Below are 22,299 nucleotides of genomic sequence, written 5' to 3' on the forward strand. Positions count from 1 at the left end.
GCTATTTTAGTTCCTTTTTGCATAGTTTTAGTAAATAAGCTGTAACTTCCACATTGCTTAGTAAAAACTGATAATTCTTTTTTTAATTTGTTTGTAAAATTATAGGCTTAGACAGGAAACTATAAGGTTGGTCATGTAAAATTAAAAATATTTTTTACATACATGTTTGTATGTAAAATTTGGAAGCGTAATTTACTTTTTTTTTGTTTTAACACCTCATAAAAAATACAAAAGATTGTTTTGCACCCAAGGAACATATTTTCTAAAACTACATATTATTTACAACAAACATGCCAATTTTCAAGTGCTTTCCAATAACATAAATGAAGTAGGCACAAATTATTCAAAATCTGCAACTGCGGCTTATTTGTGAAAATTGTAGAAAAGCTAGTCGAGTCTTCAGTTTATATAATTTTTCTTCACAGAACTCTCAGGAATCCATACAAAATAAACACAAAACATTGTTAGTAATTAAAAAGTTTTAAAATTATTATTATTAGGCATATTTACATTTTTTGGTCAATAAATTCCCAAATCCTAAATCTCCAACACCGTCAACAAACTGAACACCTGTACCACTAGCAAGTAAATTGTTTACTAAAGTGTTTTCACTTGTAGGTGATTTGCCTCTCATTCTTTTGTACATATTATTTACACTTAATAGTTCACTGCAAATACTCAGAAATACCTATAACATTGCACATAATTACTGAATTACATCAACAAAATATAACCACAACAACTTTAACCTATGCACTACAACGCCGTTGTAGTAAGACAGACGATTTCATCGAAATGCATAGATGTATAATAATAGAAATTATGTAAGAAACTGCAGTGTTTGTGTTTACTCATGAAGCCCATCTAACCCCAAACAAGAAAATATCATGGTTGGTGGCATTTGGAAAGTTTACTGGGCAGTAAACCGGAAATAATGGACGGCTACCTATTGTAGCCGTCGGCCTTATAAGGGTTAAATAAAATTTGTTTTATGACTAAAAAATAAAATAATTGTATAACAAAAGTTTACGGTATGATTTTATATTGTTTGACTTTTTTCTCTGAGAGACAAATTAGCTGAAGAGCAAGTCCAATTTCAAGAAAATATTATGTATAGAGTTTTAGATTTTTAAGTAAAACACTCCCTAAGTCAATTTGAGCTGAACATTTTAGATAAGAAAAATTTTTTTGTGAACAGTGCAAGTTTTTGTTACTATCAGTTCAAATATAAAAAAATTAAATATATATGTTATGATTAATATAATACAAGGTCCGACAATAAAGTAATGAGAATTATGTGAAAAAAAATTGATTACAGTTTTAATCAAGTTCAGTGTGTTCCCCTTCAAAGTAGTTCCCCTCTGATTGCACACACTTTTTCCAGTGCTTCTGCCACTGATAGTAACATTTCTGGAACTCATCTTCTGTAATATCCTCCAAGACCCTCGTCACATATTTTTGAACATCTTGCGTTGTTTGAAAATGGTGTCCCTTGACCAACGTTTTGACTGTTGGAAACAATAAAACTACTAACCCGTGGCGATCAAGGTACACCATACACCTTGTCACTATGGCTCATTGCGGTCAATGAGTTAATGTTCATCAAAGTTCAATCATTCATCTGAAGATTCTAAACTTTATATTAGCCTAATGTATTCACTTTTACAGGAATATATATTGAAATATAATTCTTTTAACCGAAGAAGCTGATGACTATATGATCTTGGTGTGAACTCAACAGCTGTCATCTTTCAAAACAGCTTTTTTAATTCATTCATTCATCACTATGTCAAGATTCTGGGTTGCAAGGGTAGTTTGATAGGTCTAGTCTACTGTGGGAGATGACTCTTGGAGTTGGTGGTGTTCGTTCTGTAAGTGCAAGATCCTTAGTAAACTGCCACTCCCTGTCTGCTTTGACTGGAGAGACTGGTTCAGAACATGCTCCCCATTCTTCCGCCTTAAGATTAGTGCCATAAATTGTTCCTCATGGATCTCGACAGGAGGCGGCCTGTACCCCCAACTTTAATCCATCCAGAATATTCTGTCACTCGGAAACAACGCAAAGATCCTTAAAGGGCTAGGAGTAATTTTCTAAGTTTCTTGTTCAAACAGAATATAAAATACATTTATAGTAACCTTCAGCATTTCTGGAGGATGGGACTAAAGAGCTCATGATAATTAACTGTTTGGTAACAGAGTTATTGTTATGAGGCTCTAACAATAGGTTTGTAATAATAGATTTTCTTGTAATTGTTAATAATCTCCTTTTTTCGTTATAAATTCTTAACAGCTCCATAAAGACACATATACCATGTGAAAGTACACAACATACAGTATAAATTAATATATACAGTAGAGTCCCGCCGATCCGAACCCCGCCAATCCGAAAATCCGCCTAATCCGAACACGGCTAGGAGAAAATATAAAATTGCTAAAAAGGCAGGAAAATAAATTAAAACCAGTTATTATAGTAAAACGTAAGTTTTATTTCTCAAAGCATTTACTTACTGACATATAGAAACTGAAATTACATTTGAAACGTTAGATGATACATACATTGTACGGAAATTTATACTGTTAATAAATGAAACATAGTACTGTACTGTACTGTATTTTATAATGTACAAACCCCTACGCAAGGCTTAGCAAATAATTTGTACTTTAACTTGGACACAATAAGGGATAAAAACGTAAAACAAAACACTGCAAAAACCCAACACTTTCTTAAGACCTAAAGTCAGTGATCTTCTTTTGACGCAACACACTAAAACGACTGGGACGATGCAATGTTTCGCCAAACGCCGAAATGAACATTACGTCATTGGGAGTAGCAGCGGCATGTTGCTCGACGTAGCGTAGAGCGAGGTCAAAGGCACTTGCAGCTGCGCTGTGTGGAACAATATCTGTAGTTTGGGCGTCTCCCTCATCCTCACTGCTACATGAGTCATCAGCTGGGACTCCTTGCACCTGTGCCACGATGTCTTCGTCTGTGTACTCCTCGAAGCCTTTGTCATCTACAGCCGTCCACTCATCAACACACTCCTTCCTCTACATTTTCGCATCCCGGTATTTTTTTTACAAGAGGAAGAAGTTCGCATTCATTTACCGGTGGAACAACCTCTTCAACAAACTGCAGATCAGGCCAAAGATTTTTCCAAGATTTCTGCAGAGCTCCTACGCTTGTGTTCTCCCAAGCCTCTGCCACCCAGAAAATTACATCTTTGATCGTGATTTTCTTAAGCTTTTGGAGAATTGTGAGGTCTTCATTTTTCTCAAGCAGGCTTCGGAGCAGCTTTTTTCCCGATAATTTTGCTTCAACGCTTGTAGAACTCCTTGGTCCATTGGTTGTATGATCGAAGTAACGTTCGGTGGTAGAAAAATGGCTTTTATATCACCAATAACCAGCTCTAAGTCATCCGGATGGGACGGAGCGTTATCTATGAGTAAACAACGCTCTATCAGGCAGTCCATTTTCCTTCATTGTAGGCTCTCACGTTGGGCACAAATTGTTTCTCAAACCATTCTTGAAACAAAGCACGATCCATCCAAGCTTTCTTTTGGTTTTTATAGTAAACCGGCAGAGCGTTCATATTCATGTTTTTAAAACATCGAGGTTTTTTGGATTTACCGATAACCATCAAAGGTATCTTATTGGTGGCGGAAGCGTTGCTGCATGCTAATACGGTTAGTCGTTGCTTATCCACTTTAAATCCTGGAGCGGACTTTTCTTCTCTTGAAGCTAGGCTCTTTTGTTGGCAACGCTTTGAAATTTAGCCCCGTTTCATCAGCATTGTACACTTGCTGGGGTGAGTAGGAGGATGTAATTTCTTTGAACTCCTGAAGATACTCTGCGGCTGCGTTGCTGTCTGCAGACATCTTTTTGCCAGTTACAGTCAGTTGCCTGATACCGTGCCTTTTTTTTCCACCGATCTAAAAAACCGCAACTAGCCGAAAATGACGGATCGCCTCCCATAAGGATGTTTAGTAGAAGCGCCTTTTCTTTAATAAGAGGGCCGGTAATGGGAATGCCTTTTTGTCTCTCTTGAGAAAACCACAAGTAAAGTGCTTCATCGAGTTTGTCATACGATGACACAGTAGTAGTTTGAACGTTTTTCTAGAGTGTTTTCACTTGTAACAGAGCAAAATTGTTCGATTTTTGCCCGCTTCTTTTTTCCAGTCACTGATCGTCGCTTTAACCGACACCAAATTCAATTGAAAGTTGAGTAGCACTTTCACCATTGTCTAGTCTTTTGAGAACTTCGAGTTTTTCTTTTAACGTACACGAGTTGTGTTTACGTTTACTAGCCATAATGATATCGGATATACGCACAGAGCAGAGCAAAGAAACAAAACTGCAAACCACAAACTACAGAATACACAGTAAGAGCACGTGCTGCGCGTAATGGAAGATTGCACTAAACTGTCGTCTCGCCACTCCGTCACCGGGGTGGGTGGTGGAGGGGATAGGGGTGAGGTAGTGGCAGTCCAATAGTTTTGCGCGCCACACTGTTTTCAAGGTCACCGACCAACTCGCCCCGCCCACCGCAGACAGGTGGCTTCTACTAGATTCATTACGCACAAACAATGGCACTCAGTTTTCGACCCACGCGATGTTTACCGTACAAAGACAGGAAGCTGTAATATTATTATTACGTTTAATACGTACTTACTATTGTTTATTGCATTTGATTATTGTATGCATTTAATTGTTTTAAAACCACGTAAATTGCGACTTGAAAGTTGATAAATGGTACTATTTAACAAAAATCCGCCTAGTCCGAATTTCCCGTCAATCCGAACAAGGTTCGGTCCCAATTAGTTCGGATTGGGACCGCTGAGCTCTTTGTTATGAAGCTCCTTTGAATTAGTCATATCTACAATATGCTTGTAACTGGTACACTTATTTTTGTCAAAGAAACAGAACGGCTCCATAAAGCAATACAAAAAAGTATACACACTACAAAATAATAATGGTTCCCCCCCCCCCACCCCCCCCCCCCCCCACCCCCCCCCCCCCCCACCCCCCCCCCCCCCCACCCCCCCCCCCCCCCACCCCCCCCCCCCCCCACCCCCCCAAACATTATGTTGTAATATGAGAAAGATCGAGGTTGACCCATATATTTGCTTAGAATTACCGTTTTTCTTTCAGCACTGTTCCTGAAAAAGTTTCAATAATAAATTACTAATTTTAAATTTAGATGTTCTCTTTTTTTATTTAACCTCTTCATGCATGAATTTATTAAATAATTAAAAGAAAAATTTTTTTACTTGTTTTTTCTTGTTAAATAGGCTTGCTTGATAACAAAAATAATTTTTTCAGATTTTTTTGCGTCTTAGTTAAAAAATGGCTGACCTGACGTCATATGACACCACCATGCAATAAGGAAACAAAAAATGGAATGTTACCTTTTTTTATAATTTGTTTTATTTTCTGTTACATGTACATGGAACAAGTACTATGTTTAAGTTATAAATGTATAAAAACGTATTTAATCTCTTAACATTAAATATTGTCAAATTTTGTAAAATAAAAAAATATTTATTTTTTCAAATATTAAATTTTAAAACTAAAAATCAATTTATTTTTTTTTAATATCCATATAAGAACATCCTATTTACTATGGAAAGCTTCCATACAGTCTGGGACATACATGTAAACCACATTTTTTACACTGGAATCTGGTTTTTTTTCCTGCAGAGTTCAAAGCGGCATCGCTGCTCCCTGGCGTTTTTCGACTTTCGATGGCCAGTGGTCAACTTTGTCGTATCTCAGTTCCGGTATTATGTTTACTGGTAACTTTTTTTTTCTTAAGAGTTGGAGTGTTGTTAGGAGACATTGAAGAGGGCCTTCCTCTCTTCTTCATGTCACATAACCCTTTTGCAATGAGGGTGTTGGCTACAGATGATTTTGAAAGACAACAAATCTATTTTTCCATCAACTGAATTTCCTGTAGCACAACCAGGCATTCACTAGGGACACATTTAAGAGGTGAAAGAATACTCTAAGATACCACTTCTTAGACTTTATGCCATGAGGGTAATGTGCTATCATTCTGTCCGCCATGTCAACTCCTCCCATGAAGGTGTTATACTCGGATACAGCATGAGGACGAGTGATCGTTATAACTTCTTTGGTTTTCCTGTCCATAACGTTTTGCAGTATCTTCTGGGATTGCTCCAGCATAAGTAGAGGCAATATGAACTTCCTTGTTATCCAACCACCTAACAATAGTTATATTGTCACTTGATGTGGTTATTGATGAATTACCTCGCTTTAGTAATTTGCCTGACACTAAATGTCTTTGCAGCATCCTTGATCCGGTTAAGCCTCACTGTACCCAATACATATATGCCCTTTTCTGTTAACTGTCCTCAGCAGAGGTAGTGTCCACAAAATAATTATCCATAAAAAGTTTATGGTTTTTGTTAGTGATGTCGTGGCACAATCTTACAACCATGTCCTGCAACTGGACCTAAGGCTGTAACAGCATGTTTTCTTTCCTCCGTAGAGCTCCAAAGCAATGAAACATAGCCATTTCTGCTTGCCCTTACCCACATTTTAAATCCCATTTTTTTGGGCTTATTCTTTAATATACTGCTTAGATGTATGGCGACCTTTGAAGGGAATCATCATCTCTCATCTATTGCAACATGTTTCTCCCTCACTTTGTGCTTTGTGAAATGATTCATGTAGACTTTCTACAACTGATTGTAACTTCCAAAATCTGTTACCATCATCTACCCTGGGTTCTTCATTATTTACAAAGTGTAAATATCTTCTAATTTCTTCAAATCTGTTCACTTGTCATGGAATCAGCAACTAATGAAAATCGAAGAGCTGACAACGAGGACCAGTACATTCTCAACCTCGGGTAATGAATGTAAGTCATGGACTATGTTGATTCCCAAAAATATCCTTAGCTCTTTAGTTGTGAGTTTGAAGTGCTCTTTACTATGTTGAAGAGCATATCTATTCGTTTCAAAAGCTATTTTTTCAATAAGCTCATCAGTGAAGAGATGTTGAAAAAACTCATAAGGAGTTGCAACCAGTTTATATTTTACAAACCTGTTGTCCCAGAAAGGAGGGAGCACAATTTTTATCCTCTACCACAAATCGGTTGTCCTTGCCAGCTTCCCAAGTAACATCTGCAAGTGGAATAGGCCCATTGTCATTATTCTCAGTGATCGCATCAGGGGGAGGTAAGCGTAGCATAGGTGCTGCCACTGGCTGAGGTGCTGAAGACGGCTCCGGTTTGATCGTTAAAATTAGCTAGCTCATCATTTTCCGGAAAATTTTGAAAATCTGTGCAAATTTTCAGAAAGGTCTTTCTGGTATTTCAATACCTTCTAAAATATTCTGTGAGGTAGCATCAAGTTCAAATAGTTCGTCACCTGAATAAACTTACACTCGTCATCCTCTGACCCAGATGGAATAAAATTCTCACTAGGTAATTCCAAGTATTCGGCAATATCACTATCATCCAAGACAGAAGTATCCATTTTTTCTTACACCTAAAAAGAAGAAAAAAATAAAATAAGTGGAAACTATACCAATCAGTAATGGGCATCGGGATAGTTTCACTTATCGCATGGTGGCGTCATTTGCCACTCATCAATAATTTGTGGCTAATTTTGATTGTATTAACAATTTCGAAAATATATATTAGTATATATGTTTACTATATAATACCTAAAAACAGAAAATAATTTTTCTTACCTGATAAAATTTCGTCATTAATCCAGGAAAAAAATGATAAAACTTCCAAAATAACCTCTCACTAATACCATCAATGCTGGGACTGAATAAAAATGGAGGGAGAAATGAACTGTTTGCTTTCTCTGTGCTGTAGGGTGGCTTGTACTGCTAACCTATGAGCCCTTGAGTGAACTAGATGAGATAGAGGACAGTTTGGAGTACATCTTATATTTTATATATATTTTATTTATTGAGTGGTGTCAAATGACATCGTCATGCATGAAGAGGTTAAATGATAAAATAAATAACAATTGGCCATTAGATAACAACTTTACAACTTTTTACAATAATCTTGAGCGAATTTCTGAAACTATATTTGGATAATATCTATAAAAAAACCTTTGGGACTTCTACTGGTTTAAGGCTTTTTGTTAAATACAATACAATAAATATTGAATTTAAATCATTAAAACTGTATAAATAGTACTAATATATTACTCACCAAGTAACTGTGAGATGTTGTTCTCTTTCCTACTAATGTACAGTACTGTACTTTGTACTATAAAGAGAAAGTAAACATGCTACAACTGTGTATTAACTGTAAATAAAGAAGAATAGTAGTAGTTACTCACCAACTACTACGTTGTTCACTTAGGAGGCTTTATCAGACAACAAATAAACCTGTTCTCAAGGTCACTTCAATAACATTTAGACTGGAGCATGATGGGAACTGCATTGTCATTCTAGCATTGATAAACACTTTTATTGCTCTGCTAAACTTACAGTAAAACAGTTCCTTTTAATCTTATAAAAAAATGTATTGTTTATTTGAACATTACTACATTATATTTATAAAAATATTTTAAAATCTTATAATATAGTAATTATAACACATTAGTAAGTAAATAAGAGAACTTAATTAGAAAACAAATATGGGACACTGTATTTTTAAATGGCTATGTTTCTTTCGATAATATGACATGTTGGTAAAATTAAATTATATTAATTCAAATAAAACGTGTATTACTCAAGTGAAGTAAAGTCATGTTTAAAATATTTACACATAGTGGGTAAGGTTTTAATGAAAAAAAAATAATTACTCCCTTACTGTAACCACAAATAATTACTTATTTGAACTAACTAAACTTTAGGTAAAAGTAAATTTATTTCTAAACATTTCATACTTTTGTTGTATTAAAATTTAAAATTACCTGTTACAATAAGGGTAATGTAAAAACTAAAAGTGCCCTCCTCCCCTCTATAATAAGACGAAAATCAGTTTTAGATCCCCACTTGATTTTGCAAACGTTAATATTATGCCAAACACTATTTTAGTTAAAGTACAATTAATATTTCATCATAGCATATAAGTTTTACATTATTTTTCTTAACACATTGACAATGGTGCTAAGGGCAACCTTATTCTCCGTAGGACTGACTATGTGGACTTTTTGTTTCAATAATTCTACAGGGTGGGCCGAAAGTCACTTTACACTACTAGTCACTCAGTATCAATAATTCAACTCTAGTTGTAATCTGTCAGCTGTTACAACAAAACAACTTACAGTAATTAGGTTGTATTTGAGTTATTTTGAAGTTAGCATCTTGTTAGAAGTCGTTTTGGTAGATTAAGTTTTCTAAATAAATAATTAAGTTAATCATGAATAATAAGCTCCCAATAAGAGAACGTGTTAATGCTGTTAATTACAATGGCATGTTACATGAGGTAACAGTTGAATTGGAAAATAGTCCTGCATTCAAACAACTACAACCTATTCATGAAAAATTGATTTGGCAGCAAGATGGTGCAACTCCTGTCTACGGAAACAATGTGAGAGATTTCTTGAATGAGACCTTTGCAGAATTGATAGGAAGACGAGGTACAACTGAATGGCCTGCGTGTTCACTCGCTATCACCCCAATGGACTATTCATTTTGGGGAATTGTAATAGACAAAGTTTATTCAGAGAAACCAAGGGATCTGCTACAATTAAGACGACATATTGAATCAGTATTTGATGAATTACCTACCAAAGCCATCACTGATACCATATGCGCTTCTGTGCTCAAAAGATGTTACATTTGTATAGAAAATAATGGAGGAAACTTTGAAAAATTTACTTTAGGTATGTCTCTGTTATTTGGTATGACAATAACAATTATAAACATTTATATTTAACAGATACTTTATAATAAATTAATACTCTTACTATCACAATGCATTTTTGTCAAGTGACTTATGGCCCACCCTGTAGAATGTTATAAATATGAATAATAATTGCAAATTTAAAAAGATGATTAACAATTAAATTTTATGAATATTCATCGTTACAAAACTGAGAAAATAATTTAATTTAAAATTGTTTGTTGCTTAAAAGTTGCATCTTTTGGGTTATAAGCCCAAAGATCTTTCATTGTAATTTACTTTCATATTGTATTTAATAAACACTAAGTTTTATTGAACGATGTGCGATTCAAGTTTATTCTTTGTGTAACGGAATGAATATGAGACAGCCTTTCACTTTATGGCTATTTGCTCTATTCTAGTAACAATTCAAAGAAAGTGGTTTGGGAATAGCATATTAAGCATATTATTATTAAGAAGAATTTTTCATGGAAAGGATTGACTTCAATTTGAAAATATGAGAGATGCGTAGAAAATGCGATGGATCTATGAATTTAATTTCTACAATTAAAAATATAGTCTAAATTTTAAAAAGTTGAGCATAACATTTGTAGGAATCCAAAACTAAACTAAATTCAAACAAATATTATATTACTGAATATAAGTATACAGGGGTGCTGAAAAGTCCCGGGACGGTCTAATAACTTTTGAACTAATTACAATATAAGAACCAAAATTTACATCAAGCTTTTGCTCATATAAAACTATTATTTTATGTATTTCACCATGATATCCTGCTTATGGGGGACGTCCCGCTAGGGGTTGGTGAAGATTCTTAAATAGAAGCATAGGTCGAGTCGTACATCAAATTAAAGCTCTTTTAATTAGAAACATTTTGGCGAAAATCTGGCGTAAAACAGTTGACGCATTACAAAATGGCAGACACTCAAAGATTATAAAATACAGAATTTTTCAAATGCAAACATTCTGGTTGTTAGAGAAAACTGAGACACTTAATCTTTTATTTTACTTCTTTTACTTCAAATCACTTACCAAAACAGTTATAACAAATGTTCAAAGTGTTTGCCTTCAGTTTGCTGACAATATCCCAATCGATTGTAGAACGCTGATATCGCATTGTTTAAAGCTTGGACAGGAACACCCTGAGCTTCTCTTACAATACGGTTTCTCAACTCATCCAAATTTTGAGGTTTTGTTTTAAACACTTTTTCTTTGAGGTAGCCCCAAAAGAATTAGTCTAAAGGGGACAAATCTGGAGAACGGGCAGGCCATTCTATTGTTCCCCTTCTACCAATCCACTTATGTGGAAAGACATTGTCTACAAAATGTCTTACATGTACGCCATAATGTGGAGGGGCTCCATCTTGCTGAAACCAGATATTTTCATTAAACAGATGCCTTAGCTCATCACATGATCTAATACGGTCACCAAACCCGCGCATCATTAATAAAGTTATTCTTTCTCTCTCGGAAAGCGCCATAGCAAAATAAACTAGCACTACTGAAACTACTTGCAAAATTAGGGCTTAAAGACTTCTAAGTGACTGAGTTGATAAAACTACTGTATCTGTCAGCTGGCAATTTCATTGTTGTCTTTTTGGTCTTGTTTGCTGATTACCTTCCAGATAAGGAAGGTAATAACCTTACCTGCTGATAAGGAATTTCCAGATAAACAATGCGATATCAGCGTTCAGCGTTCTACAATCGATTGGGATATTGTCAGCAAACTGAAGGCAAACACTTTGAACATTTGTTATAACTGTTTTGGTAAGTGATTTGAAGTAAAAGAAGTAAAATAAAAGATTAAGTGTCTCAGTTTTCTCTAACAACCAGAATGTTTGCATTTGATAAATTCTGTATTTTATAATCTTTGAGTGTCCGCCATTTTGTAATGCGTCAACTGTTTTACGTCAGATTTTCGCCAAAATGTTTCTAATTAAAAGAGCTTTAATTTGATGTACGACTCGACCTATGCTTCTATTTAAGAATCTTCACCAACCCCTAGCGGGACGTCCCCCATAAGCAGGATATCATGGTGAAATACATAAAATAATAGTTTTATATGAGCAAAAGCTTGATGTAAATTTTGGTTCTTATATTGTAATTAGTTCAAAAGTTATTAGACCTTCCCGGGACTTCTCAGCACCCCTGTATGTGTATAGTGGATGTATGTATGTATTGTATGTGTCTGGGTTTATATGTATTGGCTTTACACAATATTACATTTTCCTTTAATTTCTTATAATTTCAAGTAGTATTTGAATTGCCAAAGTTAAAACTACTATAGTGTTTGTACAAAACTACTTTTTGTATTAACTGAAGTTGTAGAAAGTGTTCAGAAGTGCCAACCAGACAGACGGTTGAAATGACCATTGTATTTAGTGCTTAATGTTTGTTCCATAACTTGGACGAATTAAATACAACTTTACTAGTCTAAAGAGCCAAAAGATCATTTCCTATTAAGTTAGTGAGTGTATTTTGTTTTATTTCCACTACATAAATAAAGCACTTTTTCTTCTTCTTAAAAATTTAATCTTCTGCATCGTAAGTCCATAAAACTTTTATTGTAATTGATTTACATATTTTATTTAATAAATCAACTCTTAAGTTTTATCTAGTGACATGCGATTGTGAGAGATTCCAATTGAAACGTTTCAATTGACACGTTGAATACATTCATTGCATTCGATTGGCCATTATAATGTAATTCAAATGATCAATTTGCATTTGAAATATTGAAATTAATACACATTATTTTGTTATCACGTAATTGGTTCAATGCAATCACTGAATTAATGCATTTACTTGCAAACTAAACACAGTTATTTTATTGTAAAAGTAAAAAATATAATAATTACTACATAAATACTTTTACACAACTGAAAAAAATAAATTTTTTACAGAATATTCATAAAACAAGAACCTTTATTTCTACTAGTAGCTTACAAAGTTATAGTGAAATATTTTAATCTAAAAATTTATAGAAATTGATTGCAATAACATTGCGTTTGAGAAAATATAAACTCATCTTGTAAAAACAAATGTTCAATATGCAAATGATATTTTCTGAAATATATTTTGAAAAATATAATAAATTCTAGGGTGTGTTATAGTTTTAAACAAAACAATGTGTCCTCATTTTCTTTTCTCTAAAACGAGTAATTTTTAACAACAATATTTTCGTTGATTTAATACCTTATTGAAAAAATATTGTATTAAAAATTAATATCCTTAAAGGAAACCACCTGTCAAAATCAGCCATAAATGACACCAAAATTACTGCAGTTAAGATATAATCTACTTGTTTCTTCGCCAGTTTGGTGACAAATAAAAATTACCAGCTAGTGCTAAATTATAAACGGTTGAACAGCTCACACTGGTAAATGTTTAATTTTTAATGTATAATTCCATATTCAGGTAGAAAATAAAATACTTCATGCAGAAGTAAAAATAATCTAGTCTAAATATTTGTATTACTTTTAAAATGAGAATCTTTAAGAGTGGTGATTGGTATAGTAATTGCCTACAAACAAAGTTTTTGGACATTTTTTTATTACATAGGATCCAAGAAACATGCAGTTATTTTTGAACAGTAACACTTTCTATGTCACTGAAATTACTAATAAAATGTGAAGTACTCAGATTCAGATTCTTTATTGTACATATTTATGGAGAACAGAACAAAAGTAAAAAATATGTTTGTTACAGGAAGAGTGTAAAAGTCAATGTTTGTAAATTATACTTTCTCTTTTCTAGTTAGAACCCTCCAGAAAAGTCTTTCTCCGTGGAGAAAGGTCTGTCCTCCAGCCATTACTAAAGGCACAAACAACACAACAAGAACAAGGACAAGGTCTGTCTTGTTTTCTACTAAAGTGCTGTCCATTTACTTTCTTGAGGTGGTCAGGCACATTTTTATAAAGCAAAGCTCCTTTATAGTTAGGTTTTTTTACATAAAAACATAAATGAGTTGGAAACTCAATTTAAGTTGGCATTCAATGAATTTGTGTCAGAAGAAGAGGGATCAATACATTATACTTATATATATATATATAGTAAGTATAATGTGAACAGGAGAGATAGGAATAGTTTATTTGTATAAAAGAAATTTACCTGTGTACTTAAATTTTAGAGTACACATCATCCATACAACTTTCAAAATAAACGTTCAAAATTACGTTTTATATACATTGTATAATATAATACACAATAACAAATAAAATGTAGTATATGGTGTGATAAATACGGATATAAATCAAAAGCCAAACCAGAATTGTCAAACAACAAAACATCAATCCCTTTCAATAGAGTTCAAAGGTTGGGGTAGGTTGGGTAGATGTTAGCGGGTCTTCTATCAATCCACGCTTTGATCGCTGGCAGAGCGTAGATCCTCATCTTCAGATCTTTGACGTTCGGATAGCCGTCCGTAATATCTGAGCGGAACATATAACTCAAGTATTCACTGATGGCGGAGAAGTAAAAGTCTGCCCAAGACAACTGAAAACAAATTTTTGTTATTCAGTAATATGATAAATTTACACTTTCAACACTAACTTCCTTACAAGATTAGGATTTTGGTTAGCCTATTCACAATTTTTTACAAATTGTAATACAGTAGTCCGCTGGTTCTTTGTTCCCAGATTATCCGGACTTCTGGATTATCCCGCTTAATTGGTTCTGGCACGATCGTAACATTATATGAATAAGAACAGAAACTATAAGAGCTAAATAGTGTTATTGGCCAGACTTAATGTTAACTTAACCAAAATTAGGCGTTAGTTTTACCATTAACCAATCACATATTTGTCATTTGATGATGTACTATTACTTCTACAATACCATATTTGTAATGCGTGTTTACATTACAATGATTCAATAAATATGATAATACACTGCTCAATTGAGTTTTATGCGTTTTACTCAACCTTATATCCTTACGAGTTGTTTCACCTATAAACAGTCATTGCACAAGAATTAGATTACATTATTTAAAAATTGAATAAAGATTCCTTATATCCAACGTGTCAACTTAAGCATATACCTGAGGTTCCACTACTAGGGCCAAGAACGTAGCCAGAAAAAATTTACCAATACATTTAAAATACATCAATGCAAGATATAATAGGGAAGAGATATATAAGAGAAGAAAAATGGGAAAGAACATTTAGAATTGTTATTATAATAAATAATACAAGAGTAACTCAGTAACGTACGCATGTGCAAAATAATAGTGGAATTATAGATACATTTTGATTTGGAGAATAATGTCATTTAGTTTAGATGAAAAGTAAAAACTTCTACTTATGCAAGTTGGCTCTGAGGGGCGAAATGGAAATTGCAATAAAAACATGATATGAGGATAAATAACAATAAATTATGTATAAATGAAAACTCAGTTTGAAGATGAAAAAGCACCTTTGTGATAAATTGAAGAATGATTCCTGTGGGCTGAAAATGAGAGATACAAACCGTTTTTTGTGTAAAGAAATTTTATTGTGACCTTTCAACTATAATTCTGAAATGTTTCACATCGGTTCTCGCAAATTTAAAATCGCAAATTTAACACTGTTCGAACAAAACTCAAGACCAATTCAAAACAACCAGATCTTATAGTATAAGAACAAAATACGTTGAATTTAATTTTACCTTTCCGTTAGCCAAAAATCCATTATTTTCTTTAACATGAGCATCCAGTTTCTTCATGTAAAACGGCACAATCTCGTTGACAAGTGGCACTAGTTTACCTGCCTTTCTGACTTCATCCGGATCGTAGTGGAAATTGGCGATTTCTGAAATGGTGAATTGAGAATCTGTTCATTATAGATCACTATGTTACCACTGTTCACTATAAAGTGACAGTACCAATCAATAAACTTATTGTTTTAAGGCTTTTTACAAGTATTAACATCAGTATTGCAGCAAAACGCCAATTCTAGATATACTTGTAACAATAAATTACAAATAAACTATTACATTTCAAATTTATACTTTTTTATAATTTGATAATTTTTGAATGTAAAGGTGCAAAAAGAGTTGTTAAAATAATGCCACCAATTAGTTAAAATAAATTACTTCAATTAAATGACAATTAAAAGATTGAAAACAATGGAATTAATCGACTAAACTAAAATTCAACAATTAATAAAATATTTATAATAATAAACTAACAATAACAACAAATAAATATCAACAAGAGGTCATAGACTAATATAAAATAACAATAAAAAAGTAACTGTAAAGAGTTGAGACCAGCAATGTTAAAGAGTAAACTCCAAAAAACTTGTGAAGGCTGTAAAAAGGATTAACCAGTAACCACCTATAAAGCTTCTTTCTGAAAATTTAGTCAGGATACCAATCAAATACAATCTTTTATCACTATGCAACTTCACTGTATTAACTCTAAGTAGTCAAGAATTATCTGAGCAATCAGCTAATATCATTTGTTTAGTTGTTTCATCTCCAGTTAGTTAAAAACACTATTATATGATATTCACATTGGTTGCATATTCAATTGACAGTTTTTTTTTAAATTCTGTCTAGCTCAATTACTTATTTTCAGTAATTTTTCTATAACAATTTAAGTAGTTTCTTGGTAATCTGGGGTTTTTTCCTAAACTTTTTTTGAATTTTTAACCCTCTTCTAGTCATTTTTAATGGTATAAAAATTAAGTAACGTAACTACCTATTATTATTATTATTAGTTAATTTGTATACTATCTGAGACATTTCCATTAGATACTTGGACAGTGATCTTTTGCTGAATAAAAAATTTAGGGAGTAAGAAAGTTATCATGCTTTAATAAATTAGATGAGTTACTTCTAAACAAAACTGCCATTTAGTGGCATTTATCCATTTGAAGATAAATTGAGACTAAAAATTGACTCATTAACATGTTCATGATGACGTGTACCCCATCGGGTATGCTCGAACTTTTGCAACTGCCACCATGTACCAAATCTGGTACATACCAGGCTTTCGTAAAACGTGTTATGCGCCCAATACCGTTGATATGAATTTCATTATTGTATTTTTATTGTTTGTCTGTTTTTGTGGTTTGTTAAATGTGATCCCATACTTAAATAAGTACCTTAGACTATCGGGTGTATGATTGCTTAATTTTTAGGGAAACTAATTTTTTAGGTACCACTAGGGGTACTCGAAAACACATTGAAAAAAACATACTGAAATAAATTTTTTATGCAAAATTCCGAAGCCTACATACATTTCTTGTTACACTTAGATGTTTAACGTAAAAAAAAACAACTACAGTTTTTCGCCAATTATTATTGAAAACTTCTATGGCAAATAAAAAAAATCTGGAAATAAGCCGTCATCGTGAGCGTGTTAACATAAATAATTGCATTATTATTATGTAATAACATTAAATAATAATAAATTCACATAATTGATGTGATACTTTTCATGTACATCACTAATGTACATATACTTCGTGTAAACAGATCGGATCACTTAAAAGTATCGCAAATTATTAACATCTCAATTGCTCTTTGCAAATTATTAAGGCTGAATAAAAAACTGCAAACTGATTTAACCTCTACTGTCCAACTTTATTCTTGAGTTTTGGTCGCTCTTATTGTTATTTTAATCATATCTATTATTAAAATGTTGTTATTGAAGTAAAAATTGTTGATTTGCGTTTAACCAACAGTGCTTAACTTCTCACCTGCACGCATATCATCAATGACACCAACAATCTCATCGATCCGCATGTCCTCCCAGCTGTCTTTGCCCGCCAGCCCCGCCTCTTTCCCTAGGTAGCGGGTTATTGCGATGGATTGAGTCACCTTTTGCCCGCCTATTTCCAGCACAGGGCTCTTCCCCCAGGGAGTTCCTAGAAAGTTGCCAGTAATAGTGTAAAAAGCAATAAAATAGTATCAAATGTAAGTAAACTCAAAATAATTTATTTTAATATACAAGTCTTTAAAAATATACAATCCTGGAACGGAGAGCCAATTCACATTGCGCAAGTACAGAACAAAGACATTGTAACAGAGAATCAATACAATTAATTACTATAATTCAGATGACAAACATAATAATATTAGTCTATATATTTATTTCTGTTCGTGATTTACAAGATCACATTTTCATTGTAGATCTTATAAGCTTAAATGACCATAAACAACCTGTTACTATGGCCAATTAAACTAAATTTGACTTACAGTCTTCCATAACATACAATTGTTACTAAAATGCAAACAGTAATGACAATAACACAACAGTATAATCAAACAATAATTCAAATAGAAAAAACAAACCTTTTTACTTTTTAAAATTAATTTTAGAAATGATTAAAATTTCTATATACCTGCCCACTAATATAAACCAAATCAAATTGTTATTAACCATTAAGGTAGGTACAAAAGCAATAGTTGCCATCAACACAGTATAATAAACACTGCTAATATAAGATAATGTAAAACAACTTACATAATATTACCTACTTGCATATTTACAGTAATGATTAAAAATATAGTTAATCTTGTCTTTAACTCAGACAGTTGCAGTTCTTTTATATATATTTGGAAACCAGATTGTGATGACATTTATTACCACGATTGGGTTGAAAATTAGCAAGATAAACATTACAAGATTTTAAATACAATTTTCATTCAAGCTTTTTACTACCTATTTATCAAAAAATCTACAATAAAATCAGTAGCAATGATCATCAAATTGCTAAAGCTATCGTTGGTGCTAAAAAATAAAAAAATTAAAATTATATGAATCCCAGGAGTCCTATGTACGAAAATGAACACTAAATTATCCATTTTAAGAGCTGCAGCAATAAGTACAGAAGGAATGCTAAAATGTTGAATATTCACTACCCTAAAACAGAGCAGTATTCCAGCTCCAACACATCCATTCTGTCGACAGTAAATGGAAGTCCACTCCAAACCATCAGGTAGAGCTGTTCTCAGTTTTGGCGGACCCAGAAAAGATATTCGGGCAGGCCCATCATGCCCCACCTGATGCCCCCGTACAAATATGGCGGGGCCCCTGAGGGCCAGGGCCCCGGTAAAATTATCTGAAAAAAACCGGTCTGAATACGGTACATAGCGATTTACTTATTCAGGGGTGAGCCAGTGTTCATTTATAAAAACCACCCAACACTTAAGATCATTAAGTAGTTAAGATAAATCATCCAGTTTATTTCTGGCTGACTGTACATTTATATGCAAAAGTATAAAAGGTACTTCATTAGACTCAGTAAGCCCACTATCAATCGATCGATTATTCATAAGATTAGGCCTAAATCTGTTAAGAGTGTATAAGCTGCGTACTGTTTGGTCTTGTAACTTTTGAAAAACTGGGGCTCCACTTCTTGTCCTTGTTCCAATAAAGAAGGCTTAGAGTTGTCTGATAATGTCTTACGGGGGTATATAGCGGTTTCAAAAAGTAACAACAGGCTAGACGTAGGAATTAAATACAATTTCTAGAGCGACAGGTATTCCAATTTTTAAGCTCTACCTTGGATACTAGTTTAGTAACTATGAGCATAGGTACTGCTTTACAGCTGTACAGTCTACATTCGCTTCTAACCTAGATATGAAAATATAGGTACCTATATTTTTCAATAACTTGTAGGCCTAGCTTGTTATAATTTAACAATGCACGACCGGTAAAGTAAACAGGCTTTTTATTCTTACGCTGAGGGCATGGATCTTTGTCTTTTCTGTGCATTACCTTAATAAACTTTTGTCAGAGCCTTTTCTAGCCGAATTCTCGGAGTTCACTGTTTCAGATTCATTAAACGTTCTTGCAGGCCACTCTACAGAATTGATTTTATTTAAAGTACAAACTTGAGACTCTATAGAAGTGCTTTTTCTTTCAAGGCGTTAAAAGCACAAAAATTAAAAAAAAGAAAGTAAAGAAAACTTTAGGATAAGATAGCGGTAAGTGTGGATGTATAATCAATTTCGTTTTAATTTATTTGATAAGACTCTAGCTGTTTTGATTTCAACAGGTTACAAATCATAATATTTTGGAACTAAATATTAAAAAGGTCTAGAAATGAATAATTTGTTTATTCTCTGTCCAACAAATATTTGTTTGATGTATTGCGAGTGTTGTAAAATAGATTTTTAATCTCTCTATTACCATTTTTTTTAATAGACTAATATAAAAAACAGTTTGAAAATAAAATATATTAAATTGAATGCACACCTTACATGCACCACAACCAATAATTTAATCTATCTATATATATAAAAATGAATGTTTGTATGTTTGTCCTTTATGGAATCGTGAACTATTGGACCGATCATGATGAAAATTTGTACGTATATGTATTTTTCCACGGAGAAGGTTTATAAGCTATGCCCATCCCTTTCCCAATTCAGGATTCCGCCCCACTGGTTACAGAAATACCCATAAGAAATGCATTGCAGCAAACATATGTTAACGTCTTTTCAAATTTTTAATCAGCTGTTCTTTGTAAACATATATTACACTTATAGTTTTAAAGCATAGAGTAAGCTTAAGAGAAACGACAAATTTTGTTTAAACTGTTTTTGCAATCACTGTTAAACATAGACTTTACTATCCAGATAATACAATTCAAATTTGACGTAAAAATTCACCTTTAACTGCAATATTTATTTAATATAAACCATGCTCATGCTTGATCAGAAGAGTAATGCAGATATCATAATTACTATCTTACGTTGGCTACAAATATAAAGAATGTTATAAAATCAACCTTAGTTGTTTTTTTTTGACAGAAGTATGGTTCTCAAAACTCCGTGTGTACATATTCTCTCGATCGAGACAACAAAGCAAGCTCAATCGTGGCATCGGAGATATAACTAATTTAATCTAAAATTTATTATAGTAAAAAAAAAAATTTACTAAGTAATATAAGGACTTCGGTTCTTAAGATTTGCGTGCGAAGCCGTGGGTAACAGCTAGATAGAGGCAGGAATATGGTACATACCTTCATAATACGCCCAAGAGGCTCACGATGGAACGACTATCAATTATCTCAGCAATGTTTAGAATGTGATAGAAAAAGAATAAGTGAATATAGTGTACTGTTTTCAACGGGAAATTGCGTGCGAAGCCGCGGGCAACTTTTGCAAAAAATTATTGAAATGCGCAGCAAAGCGCGCCGGGCCCGCTAGACTGAATGTTGTAAAATAGTTTTTTAATCTCTCTATTACCATTTTTTTTAATAGACTAATATAAAAAACAGTTTGAAAATAAAATATATTAAATTTAATGCACACCTTACATGCACCACAACCAATAATTTAATATTTATTTATATAATAAACTGTGATTCTTACCAACCTTTTTTTATTTCTGGCCAGTCTTTCCTGTCGAATCTGAAGTCTTCATACTCCTTTCCTAAATAAGCTAGCAGAAATCTGATTGGCTCGGCAAGCCCAATGATAGGAAAATAGGTGAGCTTAATTTGTGTGGCCATTGTCAACAGTAAAAATGGTACACTAGCTGCACATACACTGGACTAACTAGATATGTCAGATGATTGACAGTGTTATCAAGGATTATGAAGGCTTTTAAAATACCAGCTGTTATTGAGCACTACAGCTGATTAGATCATCTTTGGAGTCAAGGTCAAATTGGTACTCCTATTACATATTCACTCATTTATTTTATGAGTTGATACATTCATATCCTAAGACTGTATATCTCATTGATCTATGAAATATTAACAGTAGTATAAAATAATTTATAATGTAGACAAGGTAAAATACAAAACTGAATTATTTTTCATGGACTTGCCAAAAACACCAGGGCAAAAATGGCACATAGTGTAGAGCTGAGAAAAAATGCATAGCATTTTCTTGCTTTTTTATTGATGTGAGTTCTTTTTTTATGTATGGTAAATAAGTGTACTATTATTAGATATAATAATTTTTAACAAAAATCTATTTTAAAAAATTGTATATATAAAAAATGTTTAAACAAATATTTTTACGTTTAGACATTTTCATTTCAAAAAGATTTTATTTCACAGTATTGAAAAAATTCACAAGAGACTGGTACAAAACAAAAACATCAAACCATATAAAACCATCAATCATGAAATGTTGACAAACTTAAAAATAAGTAAATAATAATATAATCTTCAAACAAACAAAATGTAAACAGTGAAAAAGATTTGATAGAAAGGTTGAAAAAATAGTTGTTCCTAAAACTGCTCAATTTTATTCAATGCATATTTCTTACGATATTCACAAAATTTGAAGAACTTATTTTTACGAATACAGAAAGCACAACCAATTCAATGAAATGTTGTGTAAGCACTTTTTAACATACTTTCTCAAATGTTTATCACTAAAACCACATTCTGCATACTTTCGTGAATTTATAAGAATTACACTATAAATAATTAATTCTGAAATTTATTATATTTCTAAAAAAGGTAATATTACCATTTTACATAAACAATGAGACTTACTCTTACAATCC

At 32.8% G+C, this 22,299-nt stretch overlaps 1 protein-coding gene across 1 annotated transcript; it reads right to left on the minus strand.

The window, feature by feature from the left end:
- Window positions 1-13,374: 13,374 nt before the first annotated feature.
- On the minus strand, window positions 13,375-21,404 carry LOC124366381 (glutathione S-transferase-like). Its single transcript, XM_046822896.1, has 4 exons — window positions 21,154-21,404; window positions 17,525-17,692; window positions 15,486-15,628; window positions 13,375-14,336 (listed from the first exon to the last, which is right to left on the minus strand). Exons 1-4 carry the CDS (start codon window positions 21,287-21,289, stop codon window positions 14,151-14,153), a joined length of 633 nt encoding a protein of 210 aa, XP_046678852.1. The 5' UTR covers window positions 21,290-21,404; the 3' UTR covers window positions 13,375-14,150.
- Between the last annotated feature and the right edge of the window lie 895 nt (window positions 21,405-22,299).

Source organism: Homalodisca vitripennis, chromosome 7 (genome assembly GCF_021130785.1).
Source record: "Homalodisca vitripennis isolate AUS2020 chromosome 7, UT_GWSS_2.1, whole genome shotgun sequence".
Lineage (NCBI taxonomy): Eukaryota > Metazoa > Arthropoda > Insecta > Hemiptera > Cicadellidae > Homalodisca > Homalodisca vitripennis.

Excerpts from the sequence above, each read along its gene's own strand:
- LOC124366381 (XM_046822896.1), bottom strand. The coding sequence starts at position 21,289 with ATGGCCACACAAATTAAGCTCACCTATTTTCCTATCATTGGGCTTGCC. Across the intron at positions 17,693-21,153 it reads CTGGCCAGAAATAAAAAAAG|GAACTCCCTGGGGGAAGAGC; the intron begins GTTGGTAAGAAT and ends GCAACTTTCTAG. Across the intron at positions 14,337-15,485 it reads GATTTTTGGCTAACGGAAAG|TTGTCTTGGGCAGACTTTTA; the intron begins GTAAAATTAAAT and ends ATTTGTTTTCAG.